The sequence below is a fragment of the Scyliorhinus torazame genome, chromosome 3, assembly GCF_047496885.1.
Source record: "Scyliorhinus torazame isolate Kashiwa2021f chromosome 3, sScyTor2.1, whole genome shotgun sequence".
Taxonomy (NCBI): Eukaryota; Metazoa; Chordata; class Chondrichthyes; order Carcharhiniformes; family Scyliorhinidae; genus Scyliorhinus; species Scyliorhinus torazame.
This window is the reverse complement of record NC_092709.1, coordinates 263,992,125-264,018,442: the sequence shown is the minus strand read 5'-3', so window position 1 is coordinate 264,018,442 and position 26,318 is coordinate 263,992,125. Positions and strand designations below refer to the sequence as shown.

Below are 26,318 nucleotides of genomic sequence, written 5' to 3'. Positions count from 1 at the left end.
AAGCCTGCTCAGCACTCATTGTTTAGACTGACTCCTGAAGAATGACCTGTTAGGTGAGTGCCAGAAGACAGGTGATGCTGAAATGTGCCCTAATATGATTTGGGTCCTTCAGGTAAAAGTAAATGTTGCTCGCCATTGTTTACTTGTGTTAAATGAACAAAGAAATAGAAATTTCTGTTCTTCCTCGTGACACTGGATAATTTGCCAGCAACAAAGTCAAATGAATATTATAAACATTGGAGTTTTTTCCCCCTATGTTTCAGGATTGGCCTCCAGAGAAGTAGCTCAAGCCTTAAAAGCCCTGGGATCAGCTGCCCGGGGTGTTGCAGCCAATACTAATGACCCCCAAGCACAGAGTGCGATGTTGGATTGTGCAGGTGATGTTATGGATAAATCCAGTAACCTAATTGAAGAGGCCCGGAAAGCTATGGCAAAGCCAGGTGATCCAGAAAACCAGCAACGCCTGACACAGGTTAGTGTGCTTAAGCTTGACAATATTCATTCATTTTTAACCCTGCCTTCACCAGTATAACCACACCAGTACCAAAACTGTAGGAATGGATGGAGGAATTTGCACCAGTGTAGTGATTAGGTGCAAAATGTGAGGCGCAGTAGATATGGGTTTATAGTCTGCCTGGATCTAATTGTTAAGACAAGAGGAGAGGGCTCGTTGTCACTGTGACCATTCTCCATCACCTAAACCCCTTGCCAAATGGGAAGCTGAGTTGGGAGGGAAGATCAATTGGGCAGTATGGAGTGAAGCACTGCGTAGGGTAAACGGGCCCTCCTTATGTGCAAGGATGAGCCTGAAACAGTTTAAGGTGGTGCACAGGGTACATATGACTCGGGGGAGAATGTGTGGGTTCTTTCAGGGGACAGCAGATGAGTGTGAGAGGTGTCGGCGGGGGCCAGCAAATCACACGTGCATGTTTTGGGGTAGCAAAAAAGTGGGAAGAATCTGGGCGGGAGTGTTCGCGGTCTTAGCCAGGATAGTGGAGGAGGAGGTGGACCCAGACCCTTGGTGGCGATATTTGGGGTTTCAGAGAAGCCGGAGTTCATGGAGAGGAGGAAGGCCGATGTCGTGGCCTTCACCTCTCTGATTGCATGCCGACTAATTTTGCTGGAGTGGCGGTCGGCGTCGCCACCGGGGATAGCAGCATGGTTGGGTGACCTGTACGACTTCTTACGGTTAGAGAAGGTAAAGAATGAGTTAAAGGGCACAGCGTGGGAGTTTGAGAAAAGGTAGGGGATGTTTATGACCTTGTTTGAGGAGCTATTCATCGGGGGGGGGGGGGGGGGTGAATCTATACAGACTGTATAGTTGATTGTTGGGAAGCATGTTTCCCGGGGTGTTTACTTGCTGTAACCTGCTTTGATACAAGTTTGTAATAAAATATGTTTAAAAAAATAAATAAATAATTTCATTATTAATTCATGGGATGAGTGTTGCTGGCTAGACCAGCATTTGTTGCCCATCACTTGAGAGGGTGGTGGTGAGCTACATCCTTGAACTGAAGCGGTTTGGTTGGGCTTCCTGCGATCAGAGAAGATAAAGTATGAGGGGGGGGGGGGGTGGAAAAGGGGAAAGATCTGTGCAGACTGTCTAGTTGATTGTTGGGAAGTATGTTTCCCCGGGGTGTTTGTTCGCTGATGTGTTTTGATACATGTTTGTAATAAAATGCATTTTTTTAAAAACATAAACCCCTTGCCTTGATCCACAAATAAACATGTTCATCAAATTACACATTAAACAGTCTATTCCATTTCCTTTCTCATAAATTCTGCCTTTAAAAAGTTGGTTGATAATTACAGTTGCTGCATTTCATAACCAATAGATCTGTTTAAGTGTGACTTTTTAAGTTTGGCTGGATTTTGAAAGGGGCTATTTATACTTAACAGAGTGGAATGCTTTGCTGTATAAAAGTTTGGGACAACCAATCTGCTAACACTGCCCCTTAAATTTAATTTGAAAAAGTAACAGATCTATCCCAAACAGCAGAAAACACATTTTACACAGTGAAAATCACCTTTGATAATACATATTTAGGATTTGAATCTTGCAAGGTCCTTTGCATCACTACAATATATTGGTTGCATCGTAATACTAGTGGCCAGCTTGATTAAGGGTTTATTCAATGCAACAGCGGCATGGGCAGCATTTTTCCCAAGGTTAATTCATGTTATACAGTGTGTTCATTGTATTTTGTTCAGCACACCTTATGTCTTTGGCATAATATTTTTTTGAAACTTCTAAAATCAGGCCATAGGTGTTAAGCCTGTCTTTTGTGTATATATAAAGAAGCAAATAGCTAAATGTGTACTAATGGAACACAAATGCATCATGTCCATTTTTCTTCCTACAGGTTGCAAAGGCGGTATCAAATGCTCTAAATAGATGCGTGAACTGTTTGCCAGGCCAAAGAGATGTGGATGCAGCTTTAAGAACTGTTGGAGAGGCCAGCAAAAGGCTACTTGCAAACTCAGTAAGTAACCAAGGCAACTTGTAAATAAAGCTGGTGATGCAAAGTTCTGTAGCATTTTAAATGTATCTACATATTAGGTGAGACAAACCGTTCAGAAAGAGACAGTGGGAGAAACTCGAGAATAACTAACTTGGTCCTGTAAAACTTTGACGCTGGTTTTGCTGACTCCTTAATATCTCTAGGAAATTGGCCAACTGTTTAAAGCTCAGTTAACGGTTTATGGAGCCTATGCAATCTTGTAATATAGAAGCTTGTGGGTCTTAGAATTTTGAGATGTAATAATAATCTTTATTACATTGCAATGAAGTTGCTGTGAAAAGCCCCTAGTCGTCACACTGCGGCACTTGTTCCGGTACATTGAGGAAGAATTCTGAATATCCTCTTCAACTAATAAGCACATCTGTCAGGTCTTGTGGGAGGAAAATAGAGCACCCGGAGGAAACCCACGCAGACACTGGGAGAACGTGCAGATTCTGCAGTCAGTGACCCAAGCTGGGAATCGAACCGGGGGCCCTGGCACTGTGAAGCAACAGTGCTAACCACTGTGCTACCATGCCATCTTGTTCCTGTTGAGCCTTGAGAGTAGGGAGTAAGTTTTATCTATCATTGTGGTATATATTGTAATCCCATAGGCTGGAAAACTTTCATACATGCTTAACACAAATTGGTGTTTGGAACGCACACCAAATTGAAAGTTTTATTTTTGTGTGTGGCAAGTTGAGGTGATTGTATCATGGGGGACTACAATATGCACGTCGAAGGTGAAAATCAGGTTGGTAGTCGATCCCAAGAAAAGGAATTTGTGGAATGTCTAAGAGATGTTTTTTTGGGAGCAGCTTGTGATAGAGCCTACTAGAGAACACGCAATTCTGGATTTGGTGATGTGTAATGAGGCAGATTTGATTTGGGAACTTAAGGTGAAGGACCCCTTGGGGAGCAGTGATCACAATATGATAGAACTTACCCTGCGGTTTGAGAGGGGAGAGCTGGAATCGAGATGTAACGGTACTACAATTAAATGCGGGTAACTACAAGGACAGGAGGGTGGAGCTGGCCAAAGTTGATTGGAAAAGGAGCATGGTAGGGAAGACAGTGGAACAGCAATGACAGGGGTTTTGGGGGGTTATTCGGGTGGCACAACAGAAATTCATCCCAAGGAGGAGGAAACATGCTAAGAGAAGGACAAGGCATCCATGGCTGATGAGGGAAGTCAAGGACAGCATAAAAGCTAAAGAAAAAGCATACAAAGTGGTGAGGTATAGTGGGAAGCCAGAGGATTGGGAAGCCTTTAAAAGTGAGCAGAGGACAACTAAAAAAGCAATAAGGGGGAGAAGATGAAATATGAGTGCAAGCTAGCTAGTAATATGAAGGAAGATAGGCAGAATTTTTTTCAATATATGAAAGGTAAGACCGAGGCAAAAAAAGACATTGGACCACTGGAAAATGTGGCTGGAGAAGTAATAATGGGAAGCAAAGAAATGGCAGACGAACTGAATAGTCACTTTGCATCAGTCTTCACGGTGGAAGACACCAATGGGATGCCAGAGAGAATCCAGGAGAATCAAGGGGCAGAGTTGAGTGCAGTGGCCATCACTAAGGAGAAGGTTCTGGGGAAACTGAAAGGTCTGAAGGTGGATAAATCACCTGGACCGGATGGACTACACCCCAGGGTTCTAAAAGAGATAGCTGAGGAAATCGTGGAGGCATTGGTAGTGATCTTTCAGGAATCACTGGAGGCAGGAAGGGTCCCAGAGGACTGGAAAGTGGCTAAATGTCACACTGCTGTTTAAGAAGGGAGGGAGGCAGAAGATGGGAAATTATAGGCCAGTTAGCCTGACTTCGGTCATTTGTAAGATTTTAGAGTGCATTATTAAAGATGAGATCGCGAAGTACTTGGAAGTGCATGATAAAATAGGACTGAGTCAGCACGGCTTCATCAAGGGGATGGCATGTCTGAAAAACCTGTTTGAATTCTTTTGAGGAGGTAACAAGGAAGTTAGACATAGGAGAACCAGTGGATGTGATTTATTTAGATTTCCAGATGGCCTTTGACAAGGTGTCGGATAGGAGACTGAAATAAGTTTAAGAGCCCATAGTGTTAAGGGTAAGATCCTGGCGTGGATAGAGGATTGACTGACTGGCAGAAGGCAGAGAGTGGGGATAAAGGCGTCTTTTTCAGGATAACAGCCGGTGACTAGTGGTGTACCTCAGGGGTCTGTGCTGGGACCACAACGTTTCACAATATACATTAATGATCTGGAAGAAGAAATTGAAGGCACAAATGCCAAGTTTGCAGAAATCTCTAGAGGGAAGGGCAGTATTGAGGAAACAGGGACCTGCAGAAGGACTTGGACAGGCTAGGAGAGTGGGCAAAGAAGTGGCAGATGGAATCCTCTATGATAATACAATGTGGAAAAATGTCAGGTTATGCACTTTGGATGGAGGAATGGAGGCATAGACTATTTTCTAAATGGGGAAATGCTTAGGAAATCAGAAGCACAAAGGGACTTGGGAGTCCTTGTTCACGATTCTCTTAAGGTTAACGTGCAGGTTCAGTTGGCAGTTAGGAAGGCAAAAACAATCTTAGCATTCATGTCAAGAGAGCTAGAATGCAAGAGCAGGGATGTACTGAGACTGTATAAGGCTCTGGTCAGACCCCATTTGGAGTATTGTGAGCAGTTTGCGGCCCCATATGCAAGGAAGAATGAGCTGGCCTCGGAAAGGGTCCAAAGGACATTCACAAGAATGATCCCTGAAATGAAGAGCTTGTCGTATGAGGAACGGTTAAGGACTCTGGGTTTGTACTCGTTGGAGTTTGGAAGGATGAGGGGGGATCTTATTGAAACCTCCAGGATTCTGCGAGGCCTGGATAGAGCGGAATTGGAGAGGATGTTTCCACTAGTAGGAAAAGCTAGAAGCAGAGGATACAATCTCAGACTAAAGGGACGATCCTTTAAAACAGAGATGAGGAGGAATTTCTTCAGCCAGAGGGTGATGAATCTGTTCTGCAGAAGGCTGTGGAGGCCAAATCACTGAGTGTCTTTAAGACGGAGATAGATAGGTTCTTGATTAATAAGGGGAGAAGGGGATGAGAAAAATGTCAGCCATGATTGAATGCCGGATAAGACTCGATGGGCCGAGAGGCCTAATTCTGCTCCTTTGTCTTATGGTCTTATGGTCTTATGGTAATAAATACCTATCAATTTTTAGTTCCCACCAAGTTCCAAGAACTTTCAAGAGGCTCAAGGGCATCTAAATGAGGCGGCTGTTGGTTTGAATCAATCTGCTAATGAGTTGGTGCAAGCATCTCGTGGAACCACGCAAGATCTGGCAAAGGCTTCCGGCAAATTTGGCAAAGATTTCGATGAATTCCTACAGGCTGGTGTTGAAATGGCTGGACAGTCCAAGGTAAGGAAAATGGTGGGAAATGGAACAAAATATAAAACAATTTGTAGTCTGACACCTTAACTTCCAAAGAAATCCAGCTTAAGAATTTCAAAACTGCACCAACTCTGAGATGTCAGTCTCTGATATGTTATTGCAGTTCTATAATCTTTTGTGTGAAATGCACTGTTGGCCCTCATATATTGGGATTTGAAATCTACATTAACCCTCAGTAAGAGCATTCTCGTTGGGAAATAACCTTATCATCAAAAGGGACAATCAGATTTAGAATTAATTTAGAATACAAACTACAAGTTCTATTAATAATAATCTTTATTATTGTCACAAGTAGGCTTACACTGCAATGAAGTTACTGTGAAAATCCCCTAGTCGCCACAATCCGGCGCCTGTTCGGGTACACTTGAGCGCGAATTCAAAATGTCCAATTCACCTAACAGCACATCTATCACGACTTGTGGGAGGAAACTGGAGCACTCTGAGGAAACCCACCCACGCAGACATGGGGAGAACGTGCAGACTCTGCACAGTGACCCAAGCCAGGAATCAAAACTGATCCCTGATGCTGTGAAGTAACAGTGCTAACCACTGTGCTGCCGTGCTGCCCATATCCCATCACTAAACGTAATTGTGAATTTGCTGATGTCTCAGCAGAGTGGATGATTGTGTGAATCCCTTTCCACACTCTGGGAAGGTGAATGGTCTCTCCCCAGTGTGAACCCATTGGTGTCTCAGCAGATGGGATGACTGAATTGAATCCCTTCCCACACACAAAGCAAGTGAATGGTCTCTCCCTGGTGTGACTGTGCATGTGCTTAGGAATTTCCACTTCAGATGGGTAATTGAATGCCTTTCCACAGTCCCCACATTTCCATAGTTTCTCCCTGGAAGACTGCACTTGTATTTTGACAGGCCAGATTATGCTGAAGCCTCATCCACGCACACAACACCCAACGGTTTTTCTCCACTGTGAATGGTGCTTTTTTCTTCCATGCTCAGAATCTGGTGATGATATTTAATTCAGGATAAATTGAGCGACTCTGTCCAATCCTGATGTGATGTTTTGTTCGAGCTTCTGGACTGCAAATCTCCAATATGATTCCAGTAGATTATCCCTCAAGGAAACGGTTTTATTTTCCCGTCTGTCTATCCTCACCACCTCACCCCCGTTGTGGATCCGAGATACTAGGCTCCCTCCATCGCCATTGAACACACTGCACATGCTTCAGTCACAGACCGGCCCCGCCCCCTCAATGTACAACAAAGATTAATACTTAATATTCCACGAGTTGAGGAACGGCAAACTACCTCTAGTCCTAACACTGAATTCTACTACAAACTCTTACTTTGAACTTCTTGTGACATTTACCCTGGATTTCTTGCAGTCAGCCCCAAATCGTGCCTGTTGACTGGCACAACATCAACCCCTAAGTCTCTTGAGCCTATTGCTGCAAGTACAGAAATCCCCGTGCTGCTCCTCCAACTGTTATACCATTTTTTTCAGGCAGCTTTTGTAACATTCAGCCCAAGTTTGAGCAGCTGTGTAAGTACATCTAATACCATTTCCCAAATATTTGTAACTTCTGACCAATAGGAAGTAAGCTCATGTCTTCCTACAACAACCTAACCTCAACTAATACCCTACGTTCAACATTCTTGGCCAATGGGGGAAGTACTTATGGCTTCCAACAAACTAACCGTGACATTTTGTCAGCCGAGGTAGGGAGTGTCAGAAAGATATTTGATTGTTGAAGCCCATATTTAACATCCGCATCCAGTTGTACCCTTTTACAGTGCTAGCCCATGGACCATCCTTTCTGGTCAACCAGTATCCCAATTTTGACTTCCAACATATGCCCCAACAACAACCTCAGTTTACTTATGTGAAGCTACCTTACAGTATTTTACTTAGAGATGCCACCCCAATGGTTCCACAAAGTAAATTGGTCTGCATTTCACCTGAGGTTGAGCCAAATCGGAGCAGAGCAGCAAAGTGCCAGATTCAGTCTCCAGTTTGGATCTGTTAGTTGATCATGGCTTTGGAAACAATGAAGGGGAAAATCAACCAAGATCCCTGCTGCTGTTCATTGAGGCCTATACATGTAAGGACAGGTAAATATCAGATGAGAACAGAGCCCCCCCCCCCCCCCCCCCCCCCCCCCCCCGCCCCCAAAACTCAACCCCTGGCATGCCCTGTCTGAACTCCCTGTGAAGAAACTGCATGGATGGGTGAGGTCCCCATTGGTATGCTGGCATCGGTGTAGTTGATGGCAATTTGCCAAGCTATTTGATGGTAACCAATACCCTCAACCAAGGTTTTGGGGGGGAGGAAAGGGTGAGAGAAAAACATTGTAAACACCATCTAGAGTCTGTTGAGGTTTTCTTTAACCTTTACTGTGCATATCAATCCACACACACTTTTAGTTTTAGTTCTCACTTAATCCTTGTACTTCCACAGGATAAAGAAGACAAAGCTCAGGTGATTGGAAACCTGAAGAGCATTTCGATGGCATCAAGCAAATTGCTGCTAGCAGCCAAAGCGCTTTCTGCTGACCCGACAGCTCCCAACATCAAGAATCAACTAGCTGCAGCTGCGCGGTAAGGATGAAATGAGTAATTACATGTGATACTTTGCCTTTTGCTTCCTTACATGGCCAGATTTCGGCAACCGAATGTTGTTTGTTATTAACCCATATGGTGACAGTCATGTGTGACTTCAAAGTGGACCATGCGAAAATTACACCAGTTGGAACAAAATGCAAAGCAGTTTGCATAGCAATTGTTAAGTGTCATTTGTTTTCGGGGAAACTGATTTCAGGAAGAGGGTATAGCTTGTTCCTATGGAAGCAAAATAAGAGTTGTTAAATGCAGCAGCTTTTCAATATGCCGCAAAACAAAACTTTGCACGAGTGCCTCCATGTAGCAATTGCTGCTAAAGAGGCACAACCGTTGCATCTTATCCAATGGGTGGCACGGTAGCACAGTGGCTATCACTGTTGCTTCACAGCGCCAGGGTCCAAGGTTCAATTCCCACTTGGGTCACTGTCTGCGTGTAGTCTGCATATTCTCCCTGTGACTACGTGGGTTTCCTCCACGTGCTCCGGTTTCCTCCTACAGTCCAAAGATGTGCAGGTTAAGTGGATTGACCATGCTAAATTGCCCTTAGTGTCCCAAAAAGATTAGGTTGGGTTACTGGGTTATGGGGATAGGGTGGAAGGTGTGGGCTTAGGTAGAGAGCCTTTTCTAAGGGCCGGTGCAATCTTGATGGGCCGAATGGCCTCGTTTCTGCACTGTAAATTCTATGAAACCATAGTTCAAACCTTTGCAACCTCCTATCCTCTGTGAATATTTTGCATAAGGCAAACAGTCTCAAGTCCTTTCCTGTAGACCCTGCCTGCCCATCAATTTACTCAAGAAAGTTGTTGATATGTAATCAGTTGATGCCTTTGATATGAATCAGAATGTTGATAACACGGCTTGATTTAGTATTTTAATTGTAGAGAAGGATGTTGGTTTTGTGCAGTTAGGATTAATAGGTGGCAGTCGTCAATACTTTGTATTAAAATTAATTCATCCAAATATCCTAAAAGATGGGCAAGTAGAAATTTAAAATCCAGCCCATACAGGTCAGACTTCACTCTGCCAAAGGCATAACACATTTGTGATTTAGTATAGCTGCAATATGTACAAAGTAGTAAATACTTGTGTTTTGTTTTCATAATGTAGCGCAGTGACTGAAAGCATTAATCAGCTGATTACTATGTGCACACAGCAAGCTCCTGGGCAGAAGGAATGTGATAATGCTCTTCGTGAGCTCGAGGTAGGTAACAAACTTTTGCCATTCTTCTTGTGCTTCCCTGATTCGAACTTTTGAAGATCTTTGAAGGATCTGGTTTCCGTTGAAAGCTACAATTTCTGCACAATCATTTCTTAATTTACTATTAAATACTGAAGTGATATTGAAGTACCACCAAGTGTATGATTGTTTCACACAAGACCAATTTGAGGCCCTTTATACTCTTTATTTTTTACTACTTGTTCACACTGGTTATACTCAGGACTTTGGAGTAGGATCACAGCAACAGCAAAATGGTGGATGATGCTGGTTTACTGTGGTCAGATTTAAGAAGTAAATACATCATACAGCTAGTCTTAATTTTTTTCTAAATCTGTGACGCAACCAGATTTCAACTGGCTACATAATCAGCAGAAACAAAAAGGCTTTATTAAGTTTTTGTAAAGCTCACATTTTTAAATGTAAATTCAGACTGTTGCCTGCCTGTTACCAAACTGTAATTAGAATTCAGAAGTGAGGAAATGTATGCTTCAGTTGTTCAGAGCCTTGGTCCACTCTATCTGATATACTGCATTCAGTTTTTAAGAGGGCGATAGTAGCAGTTTCACCAGAATCCTGTCCAAGGTTTAATTCTGAGGGCATAAGCTTGGTGTGCACATATTTTCCTTCAGCCATCTAAACTCATGGGGGGCGATTCTCCGAGCCCTGCGCCGGGCCGGAGAATCGCTGCAAACCGCGCCCCGACGGCGGCTCACGATTCTCCGAGGTGCGGAGAATCAGCGACATTTGCGCTGGCGCCTGCGGGCCGCTGGAATCGGCGGGAGAGTCCCGCCGGCGACGTTCACCCCTGGTCGCTGCCGCCGGGAATTCTGCGCCAACAGTCGGGGGCGGCCTGTGGGTGGGGGGGGGGGCTCCTTCACTGGGGGGTGTTTTCCGATGGAGTCTGGCCCACCGATCGGCGGGCCGGCCTCTCTTCTCCCCCCCCACCCCCACGGCCCACTTTCTGGCGCAGCCGGCCCCCGAACACCGACTCCATGTTGAGTCAGGGCTGGCTTGCTGAAGAAGTCCCCCGCGCATGCGCAGGTTCTGTTGGCCCAACTGCGCATGCGCGGGTTGGCATAGCACCCATTTGCCGCCACGAAAGTAGGCTGGAGCGGCGTGAACCGCTCCAGCGCTGTGCTGGCCTCTGTGGGGGCCAGAATCAGTTGTACGCAACGGCATTCACGATAATGCGAACACTTGGGCTCCATATTGGGGAAACCCCCCCAAAATATTTAAAATGGTGAAGGGATTTGCTGCAGTACAAGCCAAGGAGTTAGGAGATACAAAACCCTTAGTGCTGGCAGGAGGGTGAAATTGCAGAGCGTGAGGTTTAAGAGGCCAGTTCCCACTCTAACTTTGAACTTAGAAATTTGAAGTGAAAACGCTGATGGAAGTAAATGCAGATACTTTTAATATTATAGGCATTTCGTGAAGTCTCAACTGGTGCAGGATGGATATTTCAAACAAAATCATAGAATCATAGAATTTACAGTGCAGAAGGAGGCCATTCAACCCATTGAGTCTGCACCGGCCCTTACAAAGAGCACCCTACCCAAGCCCACACCTCCACCCTATTCCCACAACCCAGTAACCCCACCCAACCTTTTTTGGACACTAAGGACAATTTAGCATGGCCAATCCACCTAACCTGCACATCTTTGGACTGTGGGAGAAAAACGGAGCACCCGGAGGAAACCCACGCAGACATGGGGAGAACATGCAGCCACGCACAGACAGTGACCCAAGCCGGGAATCGAACCTGGAGCTGTGAAGCAACTATGCTAACCACTATGCTACCGTGCTGCCCACAAATGCTGAATACTGAAGTGTGAAATAAAAATAGTAGATGCTGCAAGTACTCTGATCCAGGCAGCATTTTTTTTCATTATTTCATGGGATGTGAGTGTTGCGGGCAAGGCCAGCATTTGTTGCCCATCCTTAACTTCTCTTGAACTGAGGGCAGTTAAGAGTCAAACACGTTGATGTGGGTCTGGAGTCGCATTACCCAGACCAGCTAAGGTTGTTAGATTTCCTTCCCTCAAGGACATGTTGTGAACCAGATGGGTTTTACAACAATTGATGATTGTCGCCGTGGTCACCATTACTACTTTTGTTTATCCAATTAAGGGGGCAATTTAGCGTGGCCAATTCACCTACCTTGCACATCTTTGGGTTGTGCGGGTGAAACCCACACAAACACTGGGAGAATGTGCAAATTCCACACGGACAGTGACCCAGAGCCGGGATCGAATCTAGGATCTCGGCGCCGTGAGGTAGCTGTGCTAACCACTGCCCCGCCGTTCTGCCCTGCAACTGGGTTTTTAAAGCCTGTGATAAGTCAGAATCTTTGTGGAGTTTCTCTGGCCCAAATTATCTAAATTTGATGAATGTCAAACTTCCTTGTTTGGGTACTCCTTGGTCGCTTTATAAAACCCGGGATCCCATGTACTTTTTTTAATGGATTTCTCAATTGTGTAAGTGCACCCCAGCTCCTGAGCACCCTTAAAAACAATTGTACCATTTAATTTTTACTGTCTCACCTCCATCTTCACAGATATGGCAAAATATATCACTTTGTGAGAAATTCCATCTACCACATGTCTGCCCTTTTTGTCAGTGTCTCCTCCTTTAGTCTCTTCCATTAGGCAAGGGAATAGAGCTGGAGTTGACCATTTGACCTTTTGAATTTGCTTCAACATTCAACAGGATCTGATCGCACCTCAACTTGGCCTTCCTGTGCTATCCCCTGTCAGTCAATTCCTTTTGCACCCAAAACTTTATCAACCTCTTGATGATGCTCAACGGCCAGCATCGACAATATTGTGGGGTGAAGCATACCCAAGTGTGTCGACCTATCGAGTGAAGAAATTTCTCCTCATCTCAGTCCTATTCTGAGACCAACGTTTTTGCTAGATTCCTCTCGCTCTTCCTCCTGAGTTTGAGAGTTTCTCCATCAGCAAACCTGGAAATGTTCTCACTCCCTCCCTCTGTGCACTGTCTCAGAGTTCCAGGTCATTAGTATACAACAACAGGAGCAATGGTCCAAAAACCAACCCCAGGAGAACATCTTTGTCTACTTGCCCCGGGTCTGAAAAATATCAATTCACCACTACTCTCTACTTTCTGTCCCTTTAGCCAATTTAGTCTCCATGCTGTACTGTCCCTTTTAAATGGTTCACTTTTGTAAGTTGAATAGATGCGTTTGTTCAACGCTTTGGCTGACCGAATAAGTTCACATTCTCACTTGATTGCATGTGACTATTTTGAGAAATGAATATTCAGTTGCTACCAAATAAAGACCATTGCTAATCAGTAGATCCTGCCACAAAATGTCCCTTTTGGCAATCGAAGGAGATTGAGACCTGCCAACTTCCTTGCTGAGTAATCAAGTTCTTGAAGCACTTATTTTCATATTGGAAGAAGTGCCGTTTGCAACTGTGCTAGCCGGCTTTAACTGTGAAATGTACAGCTGTCTGTATCGTGGGACTGTTGGAAGGTGCACTGAGTTCACACAATGAGTTGTAACCTGAAGAAAACCAGGTTTAAAAATAAATTGTTTCTCCACAGCTGTGGATCAACCACAATCTTATTGAATGGCAGAGCAGGTTGGAGGGGCCGAGTGGCCTCCTGTTCCTAATTTGTACCTCCATCGGCCTGTAGAATTCCAGAAGGTTTAACCTCTGGGTTTCAGCCGACTGCATGAGACGTGCACTGTGGACCTCAGTACTAACTCGCCAATCTCCATATAAAGCCAACTCACAGTTCAGTTACATATATTCATGATTTATTTCTTAAATGTATGTTGTGCTGTCACTTTAATATGCTCTCAAGCAGTGCAAACCAAAACAGTATGCTTATGTTGCCGATTACAATCTCCCAGTCGTCTCACTTCCTCCCTCTGTGCACTGTCCCAAATCAAGTCAGATTTATAAGGACATTTGTATATTGTAGAAATTTCGATAAGATCTAAGGGATAACCAAATTCAATTCACACCAAGCCTTTCAGCATTCTGATTCACATAATGAGAACTGCAAAAGTGATTGCATGAGTAATGCATAGCAGCTTGGTGTAGAACTGAACAGGTTTGTGCGATTGTGTTGCAAATGGATAAACTACAATGTACTTGCTGGGAGTATTTTTCTCATGGAATATCATATAAACCTGAAATGTAATTTTCTTACAGACTGTCCCAAGGAATGCTTGACAATCCCACTGAGGCGGTCAATGACTTGTCTTACTTTGATTGCATTGACAGCGTGATGGAAAATTCCAAGGTATCTATGTGTATTTTTTTTACAAAAGTGAAGAACCACCATTAATGACTGAACAGTTCAATCTGGATATTTCAGCTTTTTTTTGACTGGCAGTCTTGTTTCTGTTTAAATCAGGAATTTGTGCTCAAGAACATATTACTAAGAAAGTATGGAAGTTTATTTTCTTTAGATTAATGGCACATTTTGATACCTTTTGCTGCACAATTCAACAATGGTATTTGATGCAAAAATGTTGGTCAGGACATGCATAAAAAGACTCTTAGTGCCTCTTCGGCCTGTACTATGCGATCTTTTAGGTCTGCTCAAACAAGTAAATAGAGTCTCTGTTTCATCTCATCCCAAGAATTACATCCCAGATGTATCCAGTCTCACATCATAACATCCTTCATTCCAGCTGCCTTGCATATCATTGGTGTATTCCTTCTAATTCAGAATAGCCTCCCAAAAATGCAGTGTCCAAAACTGAAGGCTACTACAAATAAGATCTGCCTATCGCCTTGTGTCATTAGGGCAAAATTTCCTTCATTTTGCAATTGTTGCCTGAAGGAATTTAAGAAACATTAATTTTATAATAGTTTCACTTGAAATTTCAAATGGTGCACAATGAGATGGTAAGACTTGTGCTCCACTCTACTTTCGTATTGAGAGCAAAATGACACATTTTATGTCCGATGCTTTATGCTTTTCTCTATAATCATTCTTATGAAATTCATACATTTTAGTCCATTAATATTTTAGCCATGGCTCGGTTGATAGCACACCCCTCTGAATCACAAGGTTCCGTGTTTGAGTCACAATCCAGGACTGGAGCACAAAATTCAAGGCTGGCATTCTGATGCAGTACTGAGGGAGCATAGCACTGTCGTGGGTGCTGTCTTTCAGGTGAAGTCTTAAACTGAGGCCTCTTCTGTCCTGCTCAGGTGAATGTAAAAAATCCCATGGCACTAATTTGAAGAAGAGCAGGGGAATCATCCCTGGTGTTATGGTCCATATTGATCCCTCAATCAGCATAACCAAAAAACAGATTGTCTGGCATTATCACATTGATGTTTTTCGGAGTTTGCTCTGTTCAAATTAACTACTTCGTTTCCTACACTACAACATTGACTACACTTCAACAGGTACTTCATTGGCTGTAAAGTGCCTTTGAGACATCTGGTGGTCATGAAATGTACTATATAAATGCAAGTCTTTCTCTTTAATTTTCTTTAGGTTCTTGGAGAGGCAATGACAGGAATTTCTCACAATGCTAAGAACAGTGACCTACCAGCTTTCGGTAATTCAGTAAGCTCTGGCTCCAAGGCTTTGTGTGGACTTACAGAAGCAGCTGCTCAGGTAAACACTTATTTAGTTATTACTTATTTGATGAAATGTGGACGTCGTTGTCGAGGACAGCATTTGTTGACCATCCATAATTGCACTCTAAGGTGACAGTCAGCTACCTTGAACCATTGCAGTCCATGTGGTGTACATACACACACTGTTGTGAGGGAGGAGTTCCAGTATTTTGATCCAGAAACAGTGAAGGAACAATGATATATGTCCAGGTCAGGTGGCATGTGGCTTGGAAGGGAACTTCCAGTTGGTGGTGTTCCATGTATCTGCCACTCTTGTCCTTCAGACATCACGAGTCTGGAAGTTGCTTGAAGGAGCTTTGCAGATGATACACATGGCTGCCACTGTGTGTCAGTGGTGGAGGGAGTGAATGTTTGTGGAAGGGGTAGTAATCAGTGGGCTGCTTTGTCCTGGATGGTGTCGAGCATCTTGAGGGTTGTTGGAGCTGCATTCATCCAGGTAAATTGAGAGTACTCCATTACATTCCGGATTTGTGCCTTGTAGCTAGTGGATAGGCTTTGGGGAGTCGGGAGGTGAGTTACTCACAGCTGGATTCCAAACCTCTGTTGCTCTTGTAGCCACAGTATTTATGTCTGGTCCAGTTCAGTTTCTGATTAATGGTAAGCTCCAGGATGCTGACAGCAGGAGATTCAGCAACAGTAATGCTGAATGCATTGAATGTCATGAGGAAATGTTTATATTCTCACTTGTTGGAGATGGTCATTGCCTGACAATTCTGTGGCATGAATATTACTTGCCACATATTAGCCCAAGCCTGAATATTGTCCATATGTACACAGACTACTTCTGTATCTGAGCAGTTGCGAATTATGCTGAACATTGTGCAATCATCAGGGAACACCTCCGATGGAGGAAAGGTCATTGTTGAAATGTGTGTGTGGTGTGTGTGGGGGGGGGGGGGGGGGGGGGGGTGCCTAGGGTTACTACGCTGAGGAAGCACTGCAGTGATGTCCTGGAACTGAAATGATTGATCTGCAACAACCACAACCATCTCTGTACGAGGTATGATTCTCAACCAGTGGAGAGTTTTCCCCTGATTCCCATTGACTCCAGTTTTGCCAGGGATCCTTGAGGCCACACTCTGTAAAATGCTGCTTTGATATCAACAGAAGTCACTCACCTCATTTCTTGAGTTCAGATCTTCTGGTCATGTTTGAACCAAGGCTGTAATGAAGCCACTCATGAGCTGAATGGCCCTGCATAACCCAAACTGAGTGTCGGTGAACCAGATATGTTTTTACGACAATTGAGTATGGTTTTATTCAAGATTTTTATTGATTCAGATTTTGCCACCTGCCATGGTGGAATTGGAACAGGGGTACCCCAGAACATTCATATGGATCTCGGATTACTAGTCCAGCGAAAATACCACTATACCAGTGCCTCCCCTGCACATTCATCCAGAAGACCTAAGAAATAGGAACAGGAGTAGGCCATTCGGTCCCTCAAGCCTGCATGGCTGATCCAACATTCCTCAAGTCCCCTTTTCCCATAACCCTTGATTCGCTTACTGATCAAGAATCTATCTGAGCCTTAAACATACACAGGAACTCGGCCCCCACAGCTCTCTGGCCAGAAGTTCCGAAGACACAACGAAGCAATTCCTCCTCATCTGAGTCTTAAATTGGCACCCCCTTTATTCTGAGACTATGATCTCTGGTCCTCTCCTATGGGGGGAAACATCCTCTCAGCATTTACCTGTCAAGCTCCTTAAAAATCCTGTATGTTTCAATGAGATCGCCTCTCATTCTTCTAAATTCCAATGAGTAGATTCCCAAGCTGTTTAATCTTTGCCTATCAGACAATCCCTCCATGTCGGGGATCATCCTAGTGAACCTTCTCAACCGCCTCCAAGGAAATAATACATTTCCTTAAATAAGGGGACCAAAACTGTTCACAGTCCTCCAGATGTTGGTCTCACCAGTACCCTTGTACAGTTGCAGCAAGACCTCACTACTCTTATACTCCAACCCCTTTGAAATTAGGGTCAACATTCCATTAGCCTTCCTGCACCCTTGTGCTAGCTTTGTTTTCGTGCACAAGTACCCTCAAGTCCTTTTATGTGGCAGCTTTCTGCAGGTTTTCCTCCGTTAAGTAATACTTTATTCTCTTGTTCTCCCTTCCAACATGGAACAATTTCACATTTTTCCACGTTATGCTCTCCATTTGTCAGCTTTTTGCCCATTTACTTAACCTATCAATGTTTATTTGCAAACTGTTTGCATCCCTCTTGTAACTTGCCTTTCCATTGATTTTTTTTTGTGTTGTCTGCCAAATTTGGTTACAGTACATTCTCTTCCTTCCTCCAAGTTATTAATGTATATTGTAAACAGTTCTGGTCCCAGCACTGATCCCGGTGGAACCTCATTGGTTACAGGTCGCCTAACCTGAAAAATAACCCCTTATCCTTTCTTGCTGTTTTCTGCCCATTAGTTTTCTGCCCATTAAACAATATACTACGTCCAACACCATGGACTCTTATCTTCTGACTTATCTTTTGTGAGGTACCTTGCCAAACATCTTCTGGAAGTCCAAATTCAACACATCTATTGGTTCCCCTCTATCCACTCTGATTGACACTTTCTCAAAAAACTCTAATAAATTAGGCAGACACGATTTCACTTTCATGAAGCCATGCTGACTGCTGGCTGATTTTCCAAATGTGGTGCTATTGCTTCCTCAATAATTGATTCCAACATTTTTCCAACAATAGATGTTAGGCTAATTGGCCTATAGTAACCTGCTTTTTGCCTTCCTCCTCTTTTGATTAGGGGTGTCATATTGGCAGTTTTTCATCCTCCGATTCTTTTCCAGAGTCCAAGGATTTACAAGCAAAGCATCCACTATCTCTGTAGCTACTTCATTTAGAGTCCTCGGATGCAATCCATCAGGGCCAGGGGACTTATCTGCCTTTAGCCCCATTAATTTCCCCACTACTTCTCTAGTGATGGTGATGGTATTTTAATTGCTCCCCTGTATTCTTTAATATTATATTATTATGCTCTTTCAATTTAATACTCTCCTTAACTTCCTTGGTTAGCCATGGTTGATTTATCCCTCTCTTAGAAACTTTTTCCTCCTTACAGGGATATATTTTTGCTGAAAGTCATGAATTGCCTCCTTAAATGCCTGCCACTACTTGTTTACTGTCTTTCCTGCTCATAGATAGATAGTCATAGATGTTTACAGCATGGAAACAGGCCCATCGGCCCAGCTAGTCCATGCTGCCCAGTTTCTATCACTAAGCTAGTCCCACTTGCCTGCATTTGGCCCACATCCTATACCCACCCTGCCCATGTAACTGTCTAACTGCTGTTTTTTTTAATGTTTTTAAATTTTTTAAAGGTTTTCATAAAATATCAATAACAAAATGAGGGAAAAAAAGGAACCCAACAGGGTTAAGTACAAAACACAATCTAGAAAAGCAGCCCTCCCTACCCCCCTCCCCCCTGTACATAAATAATAAATTAACATTAACACCCCGAAACACCCCCCCCCCCCCCCCCGAGTTGCTGCTGCCATTGACCAATGTCTACCATTCTGCCAGGAAGTCTAAGAACGGTTGCCACCGCCTAAAGAACCCTTGTCCCGACCCTCGCAAGGCGAATTTCACCCTCTCCAATTTAATGAACCCTGCCATATCGCTGATCCAGGATTCCACGCTTGGGGGCCTCGCATCCTTCCACTGAAGGAGACTCCTTCGCCGGGCTACCAGGGACACAAAGGCCAGAATTCAGGCCTCTTTCGCCTCCTGCACTCCCGGCTCCTCTGCCACCCCAAATATTGCGAGCCCCCAGCCCGGTTTGACCCTGGATCCTACCACCCTCGACACCGTCCTCGCTACGCTCTTCCAAAATTCCTCCAGCGCTGGGCATGCCCAGAACATATGGGTGTGATTTGCCGGGCTCCCTGAGCACCTAAGACACCTGTCCTCGCCCCCAAAGAACCGGCTCATCCTTGTCCCGGTCATGTGTGCCCTGTGCAGCACCTTAAACTGTATGAGGCTGAGCCTCGCGCACGATGAGGAAGAGTTCACCCTCCCCAGGGCATCTGCCCACGTCCCTTCCTCAATTTCCTCTCCCAACTCCTCCTCCCACTTACCTTTTACCTCCACCACCAAGGCCTCCTCCTCCTCCTGCATCACCTGGTAAGTTTCCGAGATCTTCCCCACGCCCACCGACCTCCCCCGAGAGCACCCTGTCCTGGACTGTATGTGGTAGTAGCTGCGGGAATTCCACCACCACCGTCTGGCAAACGCCCTTACCTGTAAGTACCTGAAGGTGTTCCCCGGGGGTAGCCCGTACATCTCCTCCAGCTCACCCAGGCTCGCGAACTTCCCGTCCACAAACAGGTCCCCCAACCTTTGTATCCCTGCCCTGTGCCACCCCGAAAACACTCCACCTGTTCTTCCTGGGGCCAACCGGTGGTTCCCCCGTAATGGGGTCCACGCCAAGGCCCCAATTTCCCCCCCCCCCCTACTGTGCCGCCTCCACTGCCCCCAAAGTTTGAGGGCAGCCACCACCACCGGGCTCGTGGTATACCTCCTTGGAGGGAGCGGCAGCGGCGCCGTTGCCAGCGCCCCCAGACTCGTACCCACACAAGACGCCGTCTCCAGCCTCTTCCATGTGGCTCCCTCCCCCTCCATCACCCACTTGCGCACCATCGTCGCATTGGCAGCCCAGTAGTACCCACAGAGGTTGGGCAGCGCCAGTCCCCACCCTCTCGCTACTCCGCTCCAGGAACACCCGAATACATTGGACTAATTTCTCTCCATCCAAACCCTGTGCTATGGCTGCCCCAGTTAATGTTGGGAAGTCCCCAACTATTACACCCTATTTTTCCAACAGCTATCTGTAATCTCATTACATATTTGCTTCACAATATCCCGCTGACTATTTGGGGGCCTATAGTACAGTCCTATCAAAGTGATCTCTACCTTCTTAATTCTTAGTTCTACCCATATAGACTCAGTGGACGAACCCTTGGATATATCCTCTCTCTGTACTGCTGTGATGTTGTCCCCATTAAAAAAAAACGAAACTCCCCCTCCTCTCCTATTTCCTGGTCTTTCTTTCCTATAGCATCTGTACCCCGGAACATTGAGCTGCCAGTCCTGCCCCTCCTTTAGCCATGTTTCAGTAATAGCTATAATATCACATTCCCATGTACCTATCCATGCCCTGAGTTCATCTGCCTTGCCCGTTGGGCCCCTTGCATTGAAATAAATACAGTTCAATCCGTTTCTCTGCCTTCCACTTTTCTCCTTACTGGCTTTTGTTTCTATTCCTTCTTTACTACCCTCTAACTTCCTACATTGGTTCCCATCCCCCTGCCACATTAGTTTAAACCCTCCCCAACAGCAGTAGCAAACAATCCCCCAGCACGTTGGTTCCAGTCCTGCCCAGGTGTAGACCGTCCGATTTGTAATGGTCCCAACTCTCCCAGAACCGGTTCCAATATCCCAAAAATCTGAATTCCTCCCTCCTGCACCATCTCTCAAGCCACGCATTCATCCTGTCTATCCTGTCATTCCTACTCTAACTAGCATGTGGCACTGGTAGTAATCCCGAAATTACTACCTTTGAGGTCCTACGTTTTAGTTTAGCTCATCTATCTGTCCAGTCCGCTTTAGCTAACTCTAACCTCATTTCAATGTAATTTCCTTTATTTACATCAAACACAATTGTTTCCGATCTAAGTTTCTCACTTTCAAACTGAATATTAAATTCTGTCACTTTATGGATACAAGGAGATCTAAACTGGAAACTTAATATTCAGGGATATTTGACCTTTTGGAAGGACAGGAGGGATGGAAAAGGTGGGGGGGGGGGGGGGTAGCACTGTTAATAAGAGATTAAATGAGGACTGTTGAGAGACGATGTAGATTCGGATGATGTGGAGTCCATTTGGGTGAAGGTAAAAAACAGCAAGGAAAAGAAATTGGTAGGAGCAGTGTATAGACCCCCAAACAGTAGCAACATTGTGTTGGGTGCTCTGATATACAGACGAACCAACACGGTTGCGATTGGTACAATGCAGTTTTATTCTGTTAAACTATTTACACAACAAACTTGGTACTCAACACGTGGTGACTGTGTGAGTGTCTGGCTTTGAGGTCCTTGCCGTCTCCACGCTGAACCTGCCTCAATACCCATTAACAGATCCAAAATAGCCTGCTTCCTGGCTGGCTCCATACATATTGCTCTAGAAAACTCTCCCTAATGCACTCTATGAATTTGTTGTCGTGACTACCCTTTCCAGCTTGATTAACCCCATCAACATGAAGGTTAAAGAACCCATAATTATTCTACTATTCGTTTTACATGCTCTTATTATTTGTTGATTTATACCCTCTCCTACAATGTGGCTACTGTTTGGGGGTCTATACACTACTCCTACCAATGTCTTTTCCTTGCTGTTTTTTACTTTCACCCAAATGGACTCCACATCATCCGAATCTACATCGTCTCTCAACAGTCCTCATTTAATCTCTTATTAACAGTGCTACCCCCCCCCCCTACCTTTTCCATCCCTCCTGTCCTTCCAAAAGGTCAAATATCCCTGAATATTAAGTTCCCAGTTTAGATCTCCTAGTATCCATGTCCTATTAATGTGTTTTATAAATGTAATATTTTTATTACTGTAGATTGTGTAAAACCTTTCTGACTTTGTCTGCATACGCTTGTACTCGCACAGAATTAGTTGTTTGAACCTACGGATGTTTGTTTATTCGGAACGTATGATAGATTTCTTGAAGTGTAAATTGCCATACAAAACATATTACCTCACAATTATTGACATTAGATTGTACTAGACACAGTCTTTACATACTCCACTGACCTGCCTGTCTTCCTAAGTCTCTTCAATTATTTTCCATTGTTTAAGAGTTGTGCTGGCAGTAGATTTTGGGGAATTGGTGCAGTATAAACCAATGATGAAAAATATTAAATTCATCAAACACAGCCTGCCTCCAACAAATCAGTTTTAGCTGTCCTTAATTAAGCTGTACATCTCTAATGAATACTAATTTTATCTTAGTTTTAGAATTATAGCTTGGTTACAGCACAGAAGGAGGCCACTCTGCCTGTCCCATCCATGCCAGCTCTCTGCCAGTCAAACTTGGCTAGTCTAACTCCCCTGCCTTTTTCACGTGGCCGTGCAATGTTCTTGAGCTAATTTGCAGCAATTTTGTTCCACGTTAATGGATACTGTATCAGGTGTAAAGACAAATAATAACGTCAACCCACAAGTGTATTGGCAAGAGCTGCTTTGCATAAAGGAGCCATGATCTTATTAAATGGCGGTGCAGGCGCAATAGGCCCTGCAGCTTATTCCTGCTCCCAGTTCGTATGCCCATACAATTGTCGTTTCAGGGGATTACTGAAGGCAGCGTCCTTGGTATTCAAGCATTTCAGTTTGAAGCTATCTAAATTATAAGGTGGGAAAACCTTTAAGACACTTCCACGTCGTTTACTGAATACGGCAGAAGTTTTATGAAAAAGCTTGGCTATTAGCCATTGTCAACTAGATATCAACTGTGACGAGTAGTCAAGCTTACTTGACCTAAGATCGTTACCATGTGTACTGAGTGATGAATGTGTCACTGGACTATAAGTCATTATGAGAAAAATACATAGAAAATTTGTATTGAAATGATTGACTTCCAAGCTAAAAGTCCTGCTGCGCCCGCCCTTTCACCTAACCAGACTGTTAGCACAGGCTGCTTTCCCATGTGACACTGCATTAAGGGTGCGAGGAAAGAAAATCCACACTTGACCAGTATGGAAAAAAGGGGTCTGAAATTTGGATTATTCCATTTTTACGCTTGATAGATCGAAGGTAGCCGGGTAGCTGTGTAAGGGGACAAAATTAGTGGATTTGTTTTTTTTAAGTGTTCAAAAACTTCCTCATAATCTTTATTTTTCACTTTGACTCCCTCGCTCCCCCCACAGGCAGCTTACCTTGTAGGAATCTCGGATCCCAACAGCCACGCGGGTCAGCAAGGATTAGTTGACCCAGCTCAGTTTGCACGAGCTAAGCAAGCAATCCAAATGGCTTGTCAAAACCTGGTGGACCCAGCCTGCATTCAGTCACAGGTAAGGTCAATTCTTGCTGTTGGTAGTGTCGAATCATTTATCTCCACAGTAAATTCGTTTTTGAAGCTCCACAGATAATTGCGTGAAATCTTTGGCTCAGGGGTGTGTGTTTTTTTTTCCAACGTAGGTCTTGTCTGCTGCCACTATTGTTGCAAAACACACCTCTGCCTTATGCAACGCCTGCCGCCTGGCCTCATCCAAGACATCCAACCCTGTTGCTAAGAGGCAGTTTGTTCAATCAGCCAAGGAGGTGGCGAATAGTACAGCCAACCTAGTGAAGACAATCAAGGTAACTCCCAGAAAAATCTGTGGTTAAAGGTGAATGTGGCACTGGCAGTAACCACTGTGGAATTGAGTCAGCTGCTAACAAATGGACCACATAAAGGTCATTTTTAGTTTTTAGAAAACAACGTTGCTGAGTAAGAATGTGGCAGTTTGAGGACTCTGTGGGCTGCCCTCAAACTTGCACTAACTGAGTTTGATCCATTAGAGGATGTTTATGTTGGCATAATGTCATCTGTAAAATTACGTAACACTTGATCTTAATGCAGAATCAGCTGCGATATTTTGAACATATTTCCAATCCCGGAACAATTTAAGATCCTTCTTTTTTTTGTTACTATAGTCTCTTGACGGTGCATTCACAGACGGGAACCGTGAACATTGCCGGGCTGCAACGGTTCCTCTAATAGAAGCTGTAGAGAATCTGACAGCTTTTGCTTCCAACCCAGAGTTTGTCAGCGTTCCAGCTCAGATTAGTCCTGAGGTACGGTATGAACCAAACTAGTTCCGTATTGTAAAATTGGTACTGTGATTACCCTAATGGTGTAATCAAAATGTCCAGTGAGGTATTTTGCTGAATTCAGTTAGGCATATAATGTTTCTCTAGCTGCAATTAACAATCCATAAAAGCAATCTTCAAATCAATTCTCTAACCATTTGAAAGATGGCAGAAGAACAATTGTTTGAGATGGAATGAGATTCTACCTTGTTGGTGTGAGCAGTACTGGCTCAGTGGGCTAGACAGCTGGTTTGTGATGCAGAACAAGGCCAAGAGCGCAGGTTCAATTCTCGTACCAGCTGAGAATTCTGAATTCTCCCTCTGTGTATCTGAGCAGGTGCCGGAATGTGGCGATTAGGGGCTTTTCACAGTAACTTCATTGCAGTGTTAATGTAAGCCTACTTGTGACAATAAAGATTATTTATTTCTTAATTATTTATTGTGTATAGGTCAGCACAGTGGTTGCTTCACAGCTACTGGGTCCCGGTGCGATTCCCGGCTTGGGTCACTACCTGTGCTGAGTCTGCAGGTTCTCCCCGTGTCTGCGTGGGTTTCCTCTCACCATCCAAAGATGTGCAGGGTGGGTGGCTTGGCCATTCTAAATTGCCCTGAGTGTCCAAAAAGATTGGGTGGGGTTACGGGGATAGGGTGGAGGTGTGGCCTTGGGTAAGGTGCTCTTCCTAAGGGCCGGTGCAGACTCGATGGCCTCCTTCTGCACTGTAAATTCTATGATTCTATATTTCCTACAAGTAGCAAATGAAAATTAGCCATTATGAGCTCTTAAATTGGTTGCCAGTGTAGCTATTAGCTTACTAGACATAGACTTAGACTCCCTACAGTGCAGAAGGAGGCCATTTGGCCCATCGAGTCTGTTTCGACCCTCCGTAAGTGCCCCACCCTACGCCTGTAACTCAGTAACTCCACCAAGCCTTTTTTCTTTTGGATACTAAGGGCAATTTTGGATGGCCAATCCACCGTACCAGCCTCCCCAAACAGGGGCCGGAATGTGGCGACTAGGGGCTTTTCACAGTAACTTCATCTGAAGCCTACTTGTGACAATAAGCAATTTTCATTTCATTCATTTCATTTCACCTAAACTGCACATCCATGGAGTGGGAGAAAACCAGAGCACCTGGAGTGGGGGGGGGGAAAGAGTGCAAACTCCACTTAGACTGTGACCCAATGCCGGAATTGAACCCGGGTCCCTGGTGCTGTGCTAGCCACCATGCCGCCCACGTATTAGTGAACCAGATGGGTTTTTACGACAATCGACAAGGTTTCAATGACTTTTAATTCCAGATATTGTACTGAGTTTAAATTCCATCACCTGCCAAGGTGGGATTCGAACCCGAGTCCCCAGATCATTACCCTGGGTCTCTGGATTACTAGTCCAACGACATTAGGTTGTTCAGCAAGTGCTGTCCAAGTGTTAATTCATATCTGACAGCATAGTTCTGTTTTGGGTTTTGCAAGCACTCAAAGGGGCATAAACCATTGAAATTCTCTATCCAAGGGTGTGCATGCTCCATCGCTGAAGTAAGGCTCCGATGGACTGATATTTGGTGTCTCTGCATCAAGGGATATAGCGTGCAGGTGGGAAAGAGGAGTTGAAGCCGAAGATCAGCCTTGATCGTATTGAATGTTGGAACAGGTTGAATGGGTCCATATGGTCTACTCCTGCTCCCATTTATGTCCTTATCGCGACTGTTGGACTCTGGTGACTGGTTTTAAAGCACTTAAGTTTGACATCACTGAATTATGCTGACAGGTACTCTTGAGGAAAGCAATATTATCCACATGTAATTGAATGTCAGTCTAAATAATTTGTGATTTTAGAAAAGAGTGGTGGGGAAATGGGGTTGGTGAAGCAAACTACCTTTAACTCTCTTATGGTTTATTTGAAAACAAAGGCTACCTCGAGGTGGCTGCATAAGTTAGTCTCACATTTCCAGTACTTGTCCACATGAGGGCGCCAAATATCTAACTGAAATATTGACTGCTCTTTCAAAAAAGAATCTTTAAAATAGTGACTGAGCAGCACAATTGATTCTTCTCAACTACAATAATAAGCTTTATACTTGTATTTT

At 44.4% G+C, this 26,318-nt stretch overlaps 1 protein-coding gene across 1 annotated transcript in view; it reads left to right on the top strand.

Moving 5' to 3' along the window:
* The window catches only part of LOC140409092 (talin-1), a 359,042-nt gene that overhangs the window by 259,586 nt on the left and 73,138 nt on the right, over positions 1-26,318 (top strand). Inside the window, exons 28-38 of the mRNA XM_072497200.1 lie at positions 264-472; positions 2,364-2,483; positions 5,694-5,891; positions 8,344-8,483; positions 9,612-9,709; positions 11,687-11,692; positions 13,919-13,998; positions 15,211-15,333; positions 23,307-23,450; positions 23,578-23,739; positions 24,076-24,216. Of these exons, the coding sequence (XP_072353301.1) occupies positions 264-472; positions 2,364-2,483; positions 5,694-5,891; positions 8,344-8,483; positions 9,612-9,709; positions 11,687-11,692; positions 13,919-13,998; positions 15,211-15,333; positions 23,307-23,450; positions 23,578-23,739; positions 24,076-24,216 (1,421 nt within the window). The remainder of the gene's footprint in view (positions 1-263; positions 473-2,363; positions 2,484-5,693; positions 5,892-8,343; positions 8,484-9,611; positions 9,710-11,686; positions 11,693-13,918; positions 13,999-15,210; positions 15,334-23,306; positions 23,451-23,577; positions 23,740-24,075; positions 24,217-26,318) is intronic.